The sequence below is a fragment of the Pristis pectinata genome, chromosome 6 (assembly GCF_009764475.1).
Source record: "Pristis pectinata isolate sPriPec2 chromosome 6, sPriPec2.1.pri, whole genome shotgun sequence".
Lineage (NCBI taxonomy): Eukaryota > Metazoa > Chordata > Chondrichthyes > Rhinopristiformes > Pristidae > Pristis > Pristis pectinata.
The window spans coordinates 53,127,002-53,141,396 of NC_067410.1; the positions used below are offsets into that span (position 1 = coordinate 53,127,002).

Here is a 14,395-nt window from a genome sequence, read left to right on the forward strand (position 1 = left end):
ACAAAGAATACAACTATGGATCAGTTTTACTCTCAAGAACTGCCCATTCAAGGAGTGATTTGAAAAGAAGGTAATTGTGCTCTTTCACCAATTTCACTTACATCTATCACAAAAGCCTTTAACAGCTTAACCTGTTCATTACCATTGTACATTACTCATGCCTTTGTATCACATCTAACAGGACTAAATGACTGACAAAAGAACCAAATGAGATGAGAGGACATTTTTTTTTTAATGATCAGGAATGCATTACCTGTAAAGGTGGTGGAAGCAGATTCGATAATTCAGAAGAGGAATAAAGAATTTGAAGGGGAAATGTTTCAAGGTTATGGAGAACAAGTGGCTACTGGGACTAACTGGATTGCTTTTTCAGTCAGCTGGCATGGGCTTGATAGGAACCTCGTGGCTCTTGAAGTCAATACCCCAGCTAATGAGGTCCAACACACCATACGCCTTCTTACCAACCCTATCGACCTGCGCGGCAACCTTGAGGGATCTATGGATGTGGACCCCAAGATCCCTCTGTTCCTCCAGACTGTGAAGAGTCCTGCCATTAACCTTGTATTCTGCCTTCAAATTCGATCTCCTAAAGTGTATTACTTCACACTTATCCAGGTTGAACTCCATCTGCCACTTCTCAGCCCAGCTCTGCATTCTATCAATATCCTGTTGTAATCTACAGCAACCTTTGTATCATCAGCAAACTTACTAACCCACCCTTCCACGTCCTCACCCAAGTCATTTATAAAAATCACAAAGAGCAAGGGCCCCAGAAAAGATCCCTGCAGAACACCACTGGTCACCGACCTCCAGGCAGAATACGCTCCATCTACAACCACCTTCTGTATTCTCTGGGCAAGCCAATTCTGAGTCCACACAGCCAAGTTTCCCTGGATCCCATGCCTTCTGCCTTTCTGAATAAGCCTTCCATGAGGAACCTTATCAAACGCCTTACTAAAATCTATGTACACCACGTCCGCTGCTCTACCTTCATCAATGTGCTTTGTCACATCCTCAAAGAATTCAATCAGGCTTGTGAGGCATGACCTGCCCCTCACAAAGCCATGCTGACTGTCCCTAATCAGCCTATATTCCAAATACCCATTAATCCTGTCTCTAAGAATCTTCTCCAGTAATTTGCCCATCACTGAAGTAAGACTCACTGGTCTGTAATTCCCAGGGTTATCCCTACTCCCTTTCTTAAACAAAGGAACAACATTTGCCACCCTCCAATCATCTGGCACTACTCCTGTGGCCAGTAAGGACACAAAGATTGTCGCCAAAGGCGCAGCAATCTCTTCCCGTAATAACCTTGGATATATCCTGTTCGGCCCTGGTGACTTATCTATCCTAATGTTTTTCAAAAGTTCCAGCAAATCCTCTTTCCTCACATTGACATGCCCTAGTCAGCCTGTCGTACGCCACATCCACTGCTCTACCTTCATCAATATGCTTTGTTACATCCTCAGAAATGTCAATGCCTCTCTCTGGTAAATACTGAAGCAAAGTATTCATTAAGTCCAGCAGGGATCTTTTCTGGGACCTACCTCTTCCAACTCCAGGCACATGTTTCCTCTTTTATCCCTGATCGGTCCTACCCTCACTCAAGTCATCCTCCTATTCTTCACATACGTGTAGAATGCCTTGGAGTTTTCCTTGATCCTTGATCCTCTCCTGCCCCCTCCCAGCTCTCCTAAATCCATTTTTAAGCCCCCTCTTGGCTACCTTGTAACTCTCCAGAGCCCTGTCTAATCCATGCTTTCTAAACCTCAGGTAAGCTTCTTTCTTCCTCTTGACAAGATATTCTACATCTCTTGTCAACCACGGCTCCTTCACCCTACCATGCTTACCCTGCCTCAATGGGACAAACCTTTCCAGAACCCCATGCAAGTATTCCTTAAACCACATTTCCACTGTGCACTTCACCAAGAACATCTGTTCCCAATTTACGCTCCCAAGTTCCTGCCTAAAAAGCATCATAATTCCCCCTCCCCCAGTTAAATACTTTCCCATATCATCTGCTCCTATCCCTCTCCAAGGCTATGGTAAAGGTTAAGGAGTTATGGTCACTATCTCCAAAATGCTCTCCCACTGAGAGATCTGAAACCTGATCGGGCTCATTGCCTAGTACCAGGTCCAGCATGGCCTCTCCTCTAGTTGGCCTGTCCACATACTGTGTAAGGAATCCTCCCTGTACACACCTAACAAACTCTGTCCCACCTATCCCCTTTACACTAAGGAGGTGCCAATCAATATCAGGGAAGTTGAAATCACCCATGACAACAACCCTGTTATTTTTGCACCTCTCCAAAATCTACCTCCCGATCTGCTCCTCAGCATCTTTGCTGCTATTGGGGGGTCTGTAGAATACTCCCAATAGAGTGATTGCTCCCTTCCTGTTTCTGACTTCCACCCACACTGACTCAGTGGACGATCGCTCCAGGACATCCTTCCTTTGTACAGCTGTGACACTGTCCCTGATCAGCAAAGCCACTCCCCACCTCTTGTACCTCCGCCCCTGTCCCTTTTGAAACATCTAAACCCCGGAATATCCTGCAGTCATTCCTGCCCTTGTGACAGCCAAGTCTCTGTAATGGCCACCATGTCATAGTTCCACGTACTTACCCATGCTCTAAGTTCATCAGCCTTGTTCCTGATACTTATCGCATTAAAGTAGACACACTTTAGCCCATCCAGCTGACTGCAATTTTGGTCTTTCAACTGCCTATCCTTCCTCATAGTCTTTCTACACTCTGCATCTACTTGTACACTAAATGAACCAACCTTTAACCTATCACTCTGATTCCCATCCCCCTGCCAAACTAGTTTAAACCCTCCCCAACAGTTCTAGCAAACTTGCCCGCAAGAATATTGTTCCCCCTCCAGTTCAGGTGTAACCTGTCCCTTTTGTACAGGTCATACCTTCCCCAGAAGAGATCCCAATGATCAACAAATCTGAGATCCTGCCCCCTGCACCAATTTCTCAGCCACGCATTCATCTGCCAAATCATCCTATTCTTACCCTCGCTGGCACGTGGCACAGGCAGCAATCCAGAGATTACTACCCTTGAGGTCCTACTTTTCAGCTTCCTGTCTAACTCTATATATTCCCTCTTCGGGACCTCATCTCTTTTCCTACCTATGTCATTGGTACCAATATGTACCACAACCTCTGGCTGTTCACCCTCCCCCTTCAGAATGCTGTGGACCCGATCTAAGACGCCCCTGACCCCGGGGAGGCAACATACCATCCAGGAGTCTCTTTCACGTCCACAGAATCTCCTGTCTGCCCCCCTTACTATGGAATCCCCTATCACTACCGCCCTCCTCTTCTCCCCCTTCTGTTCTGCACCACATGACCTGGCTCAGTGCCAGAGACCTGGTCACTGCGGCTTTCCTCCAGTAGGTCATCCCCCCCAGCAGTATCCAAACAGTATCCAAAACAGTATCTTGTTATTGATGGGAACGGCCACAGGGGTACTAGGAACTTGAAGCTGCTCACCCTTCCCACCGCTGACCCTACAATGAAGACTGGTGTGTGTTCTCCTGACTCTCCCTTCCTGAAGTCCACAATCACTTCCTTGGTCTAATTGATGTTGAGTGCATGGTTGTTGTGAAACCACTCAACCAACCAATCTACCTCACTCCTGTATGCCACCTCATCGCCATCTGAGATTCTGCCAACAACAGTGGTGTAATCGGCGAATTTATAAGTGGTGTTTGAGCTGTGCCTAGCCACACAGTCATGAGTGTAGAGAGAGTAGAGCAGTGGGTTAAGCACGCATTCTTGAGGTGCAGCTGTGTTGATTGTCAATGAGGAGGAGAAGGAGGTTTAAAGAAGAACTGAGGGGCAAGTTTTTTTTTACACAGAAGGTGGTTGATATCTGGAACTCGTTGTCAGAAGAGGACAATCAAATACAATGACTACATTTAAGTGATGTATAGGCAGGCACTTGAATAGGCAAGGCATAGAAGCGTATGGACTTAATGCAGGCAAATAGGATCAGTGTAGATGGGCAAAAGGGTTATTTGTGCACTGAATCCGTTCCCCTTTTTAAGCATTTATACTTGGAATGCTGTCAAAGCCAGGATGTTTTGCCCAATCCTGGCTGCCCCTGAAAAGGTAGCAATCATATTGTAACTTGACTACCCCTTTTAATCACTACATGTACCCCATCACAGTCAGAGATATGCAGCCCAGAAACAGGCTATTCGGCCCACTACGCCCATGCTGACCATTAAGCATCAATCTAGAACAATGCCACCACCCATCTATGCTGTCCTTCAAAAGTAGGAAAAGGTTTGTTCCATTAGTGCACTCCTCAAGCAATTGGGAGGTGTTTCCACTGGGAGGAGCAGATATCCCAGGAAAGCTGCAGAAGGACCAATCTGTCACAACATGCCAAACCAAACCGCTGTTGGTCAGTTATGCCATTTGTATTTGCCACTCTAAAGGAACAGTCTCATATGGATAATGTTTTCTTGAGCACCTCTGAATTGTAAGCTGAGGGATAATTAAACTGGTGGAAACACAGCACATCAGCCAGCTCCTGTGGAGTAATAGCAAGAATATGATAATAGAAAGTAATATATTGGCAGATGAACAGGCAGACACACAATAGATACAAATTAAGAAGTGGGCAAGTGTTACATTTTGGTAGGAAGAATGAGGAGAGACAAGGAATACCGTTCAAAAGGGAGTGCAAGAACACAGATGTTCATCTCAACAAATTATTATTCAAGTGGCAAAATAAGTTAAACCAATTTGAAAAAAAATATTCAGGATCCTGATTTTATACGCAGAAACATGGAGCACAAAAGCAAAGAATTTGTCGTCTTATAAATCACTGGTTTGATTGCAAAGTTATACACCCATTCTTAGTCACAACAGACTAAGGATATGATAGCCCAAAAGGGGGTCACAAAAAGCTTTAGTAGAATGTTCTTAGGCATACAGATGATCTGGAGAAAATGGAACTATTCTCCTGAATGTGGAGCAGACCAAAGTTGATGCAAGTGTTCAAATCCATCAAGGATCTGGATAAATGAAATGTGAACATATGTACATCAGGATTAGGAGCAGGAGGCTACTCAGCCCCTTGAGCCTGCTCTACAATTCTTAGAGCACGGAAACAGGCCCTTCAGCCCAACTGGTCTATGCTAACCAAGATTCCCATCTAAGCTAGTCCCATTTGATCCATATCCCTCTAAACCTTTCATATCCATGTTTCTGTCCAAGTACCTTTTAAACGTTATTAATGTACCTGCTTCAACCACTTCCTCTGGCAGCTCATTCCATATACTGACCACTCCCTGGGTGAAAAAGGTGCCCCTCCGACTCCTATTAAATCTCTCCCCTCTCACTTTAAACATTTGCTTTCTAGTTCTTGATTCCCCAACCCTGGGAAAAAGCCTGAGTGCATTCACCCTATCTATGCCCCTCATAATTTTATGCACTTCTATAAGATCACCCCTCATTCTCCTATGTTCCAATGAAAAGTCCCAACCTGCTCAACCTCTCTCCATAACTCAGTCCCTTGAGTCCCAGCAACATCCTCATAAATGTCCTTTGCAGTCTTTCCAGCTTAATGGCATATTTCCTATAGCAGGGTGACCAAAACTGAACACAATATTCCAAATGTAGTGTTGTACAACTGCAACATAATATCCCAACTTCTATACTCAATGCCCAAACTGATAATGGCCAGCATGCCAAAAGCTACTTTCACCACCCTGTCTACCTGCAACACCACTTTCAGAGAACCATGTACTTGTAGTCTTAGGTCCCTATGTTCTACAACACTCCCCAGGCCCCTACCATTCACTGTCAAAGTCCTACTCTTGTATCTTCCCTCGTACTTATCTGATTAAATTCCATTTACCATTCCTTGGCCCACTTACCCAGCTGATCAAGATCCCTCTAAATCCTGATAACTATGTTCACTGTCTACGACACCACCTATTTCAGTGTCATCTGCAAACTTACTAATCATGTCTTGTGCATCCAAATCATTGATATAGATGACAAATAGCAATGGGCCCAGCACTAACCCCTGGGGAACACCACTAAGTCATGGGCCTCCAGTCTAAAAAACAACCCTTCACTGTCACCCTCTGCTTCCTACCATCGAACCAATTGTGTATCCATTTTGCTGGCTCTCCTTGGATCCTGTGCAGTTTTACTTTCCATAGCAACCTACTACGTGGAACCTTACTGAAGGCCTAACTGAAATCCATATAGATTATGTCTACCGCCCTGCCCTCATTGACCTTCTTGGTTACTTCTTCAAAAGACTCAATAAAATTTGTGAGACATGATCTCCCATGCACAAAGCCATGCTGACAATGGAAATGGTTGGCATGGACCAGTTGGGCCAAACAGCCAGTTTCTATGCTGTATGACACTATAACAGAGCTGACTGAGGGATTGAGTCATGAAGAGAGGTTGAGGAGGTTGAGAAGTTTGGGACTGTTTTCACTGGAGTGTAGGAGAATGAGGGGTGATCTTGTAGTGGTGTAGAAAATTATAAAGGACATAGATAGGGTGAATGTGCACAGTCATTTTCCTAGGGTTGGGGAATCAAGAACTAGGTTTAAGGTGAGGGGGAGAGATTTAATAGGAACCTGAGGGGCAACTTTTTTGCCCAGAGAGTGATCAGTATATGGAAGGAGCTGCCAGAAGAAGTGCTTGAGGCAGGTACATTAATAATGTTTAAAACATACTTGGACAATTACATGGATAGGAAAGGTTTGGAGGGATATGGGCCAAATGCAAGCAAATGGGACTAGCTTAGATGGGAATCTTGCCCAGCATGGAGCAGTTGGGCCGAAGGGCCTGTTTGCATGCTGTTGACTCTATAACAGAGATGACTGGGCAGGCAATGTGTTGTAGTTGCAATGTGTGGACCCACACTTGTATAACTGGGATTTTGTGCTCCTTTGTCTTTCCAGCTTTCTCCCTTCTGAAGAGGAATATGCGAACCTGTTCATCCACCCGAAAGAACCTGCTGACCTTTGCGTTTCTTATTGGAGCTACAATTTTGGTATACTATTTGCTTCCTAACGTCCTGCCTTCCTACACCAAGCCTTCAGGGCTCCCTCAGACACTTGACATGATTAACACTCGGCTGCTCTTAGTCAATGTCACTGTGCAGAATACCCAAAATGCAGGAACCCTGGACATGTTCTACAGGGAAGCACTGCCTCCAGAAAAGGATGGAGAAGGCTCACAGCCTAGGTAAATGAGATCAAAAAACATCGGAGCCATTTAAAGTCAATTTATACTGGAAGTGTTTTTATATGCCTGAAACATTTGAGCATGTTGATTCAAGGGAGCCAGCATGGATTTCTAAAGGGTAGGTTAAGCTTAACTAACGATTAAACTTTTTGAAGGGGTGAAAAAGGTCATGGACTGTGCAGTATCTCTTGATATTATTTAAAAGGACCTCGAAAACCTACCAGATAAAATTTCTTCTCAGAGAATTGAAGCTATGAAATTGAAGGCAAGGTTTTGGTCCAACTAGGGGATTGGATGAGCATCAAATGCAGTTGCTCCTAGTGGCAGGTTACCCTCTGCTCCTGCTGGCCAATACCAAGCCTTCAGGGCTCCCTCAGACACTCAGCATGGCCAACGCTCAGCCAATGTCACTGTGCAGAAAGGCACAGAAGGCAGCAAGATCCATGGGGAGCACACAGGAACATGGTGTTGAGGTGGAGGATCAGCCATGACAGCACTAAATGCAGAGCAGGCTCGATGGGCTCCTATTTCTTATGTTTCTATAATAGATTTGGAAGGGTACATTGATAATCCAGAGCATGTCAGTATTAAGAAGGTGGAGGTGTTAGTTGTCTTGGAATGCATAGGATGGATAACTACCCAGGGCCGCATGAAATCTATCCCAGGATATTATGAACCATAGAACCATACAGCACAAAACAGGCCCTTCGGCCCACCATGTTGTGCCATCCATCAAACCACCCTCACACTATCTAACCCCTTCCTCCCGCATATCCCTCTATCTCACATTCCTCCATGTGCCTATCCAACAAACTCTTGAACCTGTCCAATGTATCCGCCTCCACCACCACCCCCGGCAGTGCATTCCATGCACCAACCACTCTCTGGGTGAAAAACCTCCCCCTGACATCTCCCCTGAACCTCCCACCCATAACCTTAAAGCCATGCCCTCTTGTCTTGAACATAGGTGCCCTGGGAAGGAGGCGCTGACTGTCTACTCTATCTATTCCTCTCAATATTTTATATACCTCTATCATGTCTCCTATCATCCTTCTCCGTTACAGTGAATAAAGCCCTAGCACCTTAAGCCTCTCCTCATATTCCATACACTCTAATCCAGGCAGCATCCTGGTAAATCTCCTCTGCACCCTCTCCAACGCCTCCACATCCTTCCTATAATGCGGCGACCAGAACTGAACACAGTACTCTAAGTGTGGTCTAACTAGAGTTTTGTAAAGCTGCACCATCACTTCGCGGCTCTTAAACTCAATCCCACGACTTATGAAAGCTAACATCCCATAGGCCTTCTTAACTGCTCTATCCACCTGTGAGGCAACTTTCAGTGAACTGTGAACCCCCAGATCCCTCTGCTCCTCAACACTGCCAAGTACCTTGCCATTTACCCTGTACTCTGCCCTGGAGTTTGTCCTTCCAAAGTGTACCACCTCACACTTCTCTGGATTGAACTCCATCTGCCACTTGTCAGCCCAGCTCTGCATCCTATCAATATCCCTCTGTAAGCTCCGACAGCCCTCCACACTATCCACAACACTGCCGATCTTAGTGTCATCCGCAAACTTACTAACCCAGCCTTCCACCCCCTCATCTAAGTCATCTATAAATATCACAAAAAGTAGAGGTCCCAGAACCGATCCCTGCGGGACACCACTAGTCACTGCCCTCCAATCCGAGGGCATTCCCTCCACCACAACCCTCTGCTTTCTACAGGCAAGCCAATTTTGAATCCACAGTGCCAAGCCTCCCTGGATCCCTTGGCCTCTGACCTTCTGAAGAAGCCTACCATGAGGAACCTTATCAAACACCTTACTAAAATCCTTATAGACCACATCCACCGCACTACCATCATCAATCTTCCTGGTCACCTCCTCAAAGAACTCTGTCAGGCTTGTGAGGCAAGATCTTCCCTTCACAAAGCCATGCTGACTATCCCTAATCAGTCCATGATTCTCTAGGTGTTCATAGATCCTATCCCTTAGAATCCTTTTCTAACAGCTTACCCACCACAGACGTGAGACTCACCGGTCTGTAATTCCCTGGACTATCCCGACGACCTTTTTTGAACAAGGGGACAACATTCGCCACCCTCCAATCCTCCGGCACCATCCCCGTGGACAACGAGGACTCAAAGATCCTTACCAGCGGTTCAACAATCTCCTCCCTTGCCTCTCGAAGCAGCCTGGGGAAAATCCCGTCAGGCCCCGGAGATTTATCTGTCTTGATATTATTTAACAACTTCAACACATCCTCTCTCTTGATATATACAACCTCGAGAACATTACCCTTACCAGCACTCCCTTCCGCGTCATCAAGACCCCTCTCCTTGGTGAATACCGAAGAGGAGTACTCCAGGCACATTCTGCCACCTTTGTCTTTAATCGGACCTACCTTTACCCCATCCTCCTACCTTTCACATACGTGAAAAAGGCCTTGGGATTTTCCTTAATCCTACTAGCCAACACCTTTTCATGTCCCCTTCTAGCTCTCCTCAGCCCTTTCTTAAGTTCCCTCCTCGCTACTCAACATGGGCCCTCTCTGAACCTTGCTGCTTATACCTTATGTATGCTACCTTCTTCTCCCTAACTAGTCATTCCACCTCTCTCGTCACCTACGGTTCCTTCACCCTGCCATTCCTTCTCTGCCTCACCGGGACATATTTATCCCTAACATCCTGCATAAGATCCCTGAACATCGACCACATCGCCATGGTACACTTCCCTTCAAAAAGGACATCCCAATTTACACTCCCAAGTTCTCTCCTTATAGCCTCATAGTTCGCCCTTCCCCAATTAAATATCTTCTTGTCCTCTCTGCACCTGTCCCTGTCCATGACAATTTTAAAGGTTATGGAGCAATGGTCACTGTCCCCCAAATGCTCACCCACCAATAGATCCTTCACCTGTCCCGGTTCATTTCCTAAAACTAGATCTAGCATGGCATTCCCTCTAGTTGGCCTGTCGACATACTGCGTCAGGAATCCCTCCTGGACACATTTAACAAATTCCGTCCCATCTAAACCTTTGGCACTAAGCAGGTTCCAGTCTATATTTGGGAAGTTGAAGTCTCCCATTATAACAACCCTGTTATTTTTGCTTCTCTCCAAACACTGCCTGCCAATCTGCTCCTCTATATCTCTACTGCTACCGGGGGGCCTATAGAATACTCCTAGTAGAGTAACTGCTCCTTTCTTGTTCCTTACTTCCACCCATACGGACTCTAGAGATGATCCTTCTACAATATCCATCCTTTCCGCAGCCGTAACAGTGTCCCTGACCAGTATCGCCACCCCTCCTCCTCTTCTCCCCCCTTCCCTATCCCTCTTAAAACACCGAAAACCAGGAATATTCAATATCCACTCCTGCCCTGACATCAGCCACGTCTCAGTAATAGCCACAATATCATAGTCCCCCATACTTATCCAAGCCCTCAGTTCATCTCCCTTATTCCTGATGCTTCTTGCATTTAAGTAAACACACTTCAGTCCATCTACCTTACTAATTTTTTAGCCTGTATTCTGCTTCTCCTTCCCCAAAGCGTCTCTACCTGTTTGATCTAACTTTTCCCCATCCCCTTCTTCCTCTGACCTACTCCTCCGATTCCCTTCCCCCTCACAAACTAGTTTAAACCCTCCCGAACCACCCTAGCAAATCTCGCCGCAAGGATATTGGCCCCCTTCTGGTTCGGGTGTAACCCGTCCTCGTTGTACAGGTCCCACCTTCCCGAGAAGAGATCCCAATGATCCAGAAATCTAAAACCCTCACTCCTACACTAACTTCTCAGCCACGCATTTATCTGCCACCTCCTCCTGTTCCTGCCTTCTCTATCGCGTGGCACCAGCAGCAATCCCAAGATTGCTACCCTTGAGGTCCTGTTCCTCAGTCTTCTGCCTAGCTCCCTGAACTCGCTCTTCAGGACCTCATCCCCCTTCCTACCTATGTCGTTGGTGCCAACATGGACCACAACTTCTGGCTGCTCTCCCTCCCGTTCAAGAATCCTGTGGACCCGATCAGTAACATCCCGGACCCTGGCACCTGGGAGGCAACATACCATCCGGGATTCATGCTCACTGCCACAGAACCTCCTATCTGTTTCCCTGACTATCGAGTCCCCTATCACTACCACATGTCTCTTTCCTACCCTTCCCTTCTGAGCAGCAATACTAGTCCCAGTGCCAGAGACCTGGTTACTGTAGCTAGGCCCCTGCAGGTCATCCCCCTCAACAGCCTCCAAGGCGGAAAACCTGTTACTGAGGAGAACAGCCTCCGGGGTTCACTGCTGTGTCTGCCTGCCTGACTTCTTCTTCCTCTTCCCTCCCCTGACAGTCACCATTCTATCTGCATCCTGAACCTCAGATGTACCTGCTCTAAGGGGGATGACTGTCACCTGATGGACCGTGCCTACATAACTCTCTCTCTCCCTTATGCTGCGCAGTGTTTGTAGCTGTGACTCCAGCTCATCAACTCTGAGCCGAAGTTCCTCCAGCCTCAAGCACTTACTGCAGATGTGGCCATCTTGGACCGCAGCAAGGTCCACGAGTTCCCACATCAAACAGCTGCAGCAAAGAGGGTGCAAGGGATTGGAAGCAATGGGAAGCAAAGAGGGTGGAAGGGGTTCGAAGAATCCTGGGGCTTTGATATAGATTTTGCATCTTCATTAGCCACAGATAAGGTACCAGAAGACTGGAGGATAGCTAATGATGTTCCATTATTTAAGAAGGGTAGTAGAGATAGGCCAGTAAACCACTGGAGAAAATTCAAATAGTTAGGATTTCTGTACATTTGGAAAGGGAGGGGCTGAGCAGGGAGAGTCAACATAGATTAGTGTGGGGGAAATCCTGCCTCACCAGATTGATTTGAGTATTTTGAGGAGGTAACTAATGTGATTGAAGAAGTAACTAAGATAAAGGCAAGTGGTAAACATTATCTGAATGGACCTTAGTTAGGCATTTGACAACATTCTGCATTGTTGGCTGGTCCAGAAGGTTAAGATGATGGGCTAATTGGGTTCAAAATTGGTTTGGTGATTGGCAGAGGATAGTGGTGGAGGGATAGTTTTCTGTGACCAGTGGTGTACTGCAGGGATCAGTGCAGGGACCTTTATTGTTTCTGATCTACATTAACAACTTGGATCTGAATGTAAGAGGTATGATTGGTATGTTTGTGGATGATACAAAAATTTGTGATGTTGTGAATCGTAAGGAAGGTTGTCTAAGGCTACAGAAAGATGTAGATCAGATGCAAAATTGGGTAGAGTATTGGCAGATGGAATTTAATCCCGACAAGTGTGAGCTGGTGCATTTTGGGAGGACATGTATTGTAAATGGTGGGTCACTAAGGAATGCTGATCAGCAGAAAGACCTTTGTTCCCTGAAAGTGCTAGTGAAGAAGATAGTGTATATGGCATGCTTGCCTTCCTTGGTTGGGGCATAGAATATAAGAGTTGGGACATTATGTTGCAACTTTACAAAACACTGGTGAGATGCCACTTAGACTATTATGTGCAGTTCTGGTCATCACTGTATAGGAAGGATGTTGCACTGGAGAGAGTGCAGAGGAAATTCACCTGGATGTTCCCCGGATTGGATGACCTTAGTTATGGGGAGAGGCTGGATAAGCTGGGTTTGTTTTCCATGGATCGAAGGAGGCCAAGGGGTGACCTGATAGAGATATATAAGATTATATGGGATAGAGTATTTTTCCCATGCTGGGGATATCAAAAGCAAGAGGGCACAGGTTCACAATGAGAGGAGGGAGTTTCAAAGGGGAGCTGAGGGGAAAGCTTTTTTTTTACACAGAGACTTATGATGTCTGGAACTCATTGCCAGAGGAGGTGGTGGAATCATATATAATCACTATGTTTAAGAGACATTGAGACAGACATATAAATTGGTATGGCATAGAAGGATATGGACCAAATACAGGCAAATGGGATTTGTGTCGATCAGCATAAGGGTTGGCATGGACATGGTGAGGTGAGGGGCCCGTTTCTGTGCTTTACTTCCCCATGACTCATGATGGCCCACAAGGGTCTGTGGTGGGGATTCAGTGATTTCCAAGGTTATAGAGAACTTAAGTGATGGAACGGAAAGTTGTTTATCCATGTTTTGTGACAGCACAAAGTTTGATGTAATTAAGCAGTGTCGGCAGAGGCATTAGATTACAAAATGATATTAGTAGATTAACGAAATCGGTATTTCTGCAGAATGTTCACATGGGCATTTTGGACCTAACAAGAAAAGATTATTTCTGCTGCTTCTAGCTTACCATTTAGAATATCCTAAAGATAGCTTGGGGATCAAATGTCATGAACACAAAATACTCAAAATAACTTATAGAATGCCATCCTTTGTATCTAGAGAAGAGAACAATGAGGTGGGTGTTATGCAACAGCTGTGTAAAGCCCAGTGTTACAGCTGGTGGAGAAATGTGTGAAGGTCTGTGCTCCACACCTTCGGACGAGTAGGTTGGCCTAGGGGAGGCTGAAGCAAACATTTACCACAATGATGTGTACGCTTGAAGGGTTAAACTACAAGATGGATTGCATTCCCAATATTGCAGAGGTTAATGGTCAATTTGATCAAAGTTTTCAATGTCTTATGGGGAAGTGGTGAAGAGAGATGATTTCTGCCGATTGGAAAGTCGAGGACTTGAGGGCCAACTCATGCAGGTGTGAAAATTAAAGAACAACAGATAGTGTTCCCCCTCCATTTCAGGTGCAACCTGTCCCTCTTGTACACGTCACCTCTGCCCCAGAAGAGATTCCAATGGTCCAAAAATTTGAATCCCTGCCCCTGCACCAATTTTTCAGCCACACATTCATTTGCTATATCCTCCTATTCTTACCCTCATTAGCACATGGCACTAAAGTAATACAGAGATTTCTACCCTGGAGGTCCTGCTCTTTAAACTTATTTCCTAGTTCCCTATATTCACTCCATGGGACCCCATCCCTTTTTCTACCCATGTCATTTGTGCCAATGTGCATGAAGACCTCTGGCTGTTCACCCTCCACCTTGAGAATGTCCTGCAGTTGCTCTGAGACATCCTCGACCCTGATACCAGGGAGGCAACACATCATCCTGGAATCCCTTTTGCAGCGACAGAATCTCCTGTCTGTCCCCCTAACTATCAAGTGTCCTAT

General features: G+C 45.8%; 1 protein-coding gene across 1 annotated transcript in view; it reads left to right on the plus strand.

The window, feature by feature from the left end:
* abhd14a (abhydrolase domain containing 14A) overlaps positions 1-14,395 on the plus strand; it is a 28,170-nt gene that overhangs the window by 3,301 nt on the left and 10,474 nt on the right. The window contains exon 2 of the mRNA XM_052018263.1: positions 6,952-7,237. Coding sequence (XP_051874223.1) covers positions 6,975-7,237 — 263 coding nt within the window. The 5' untranslated portion in view covers positions 6,952-6,974. The remainder of the gene's footprint in view (positions 1-6,951; positions 7,238-14,395) is intronic.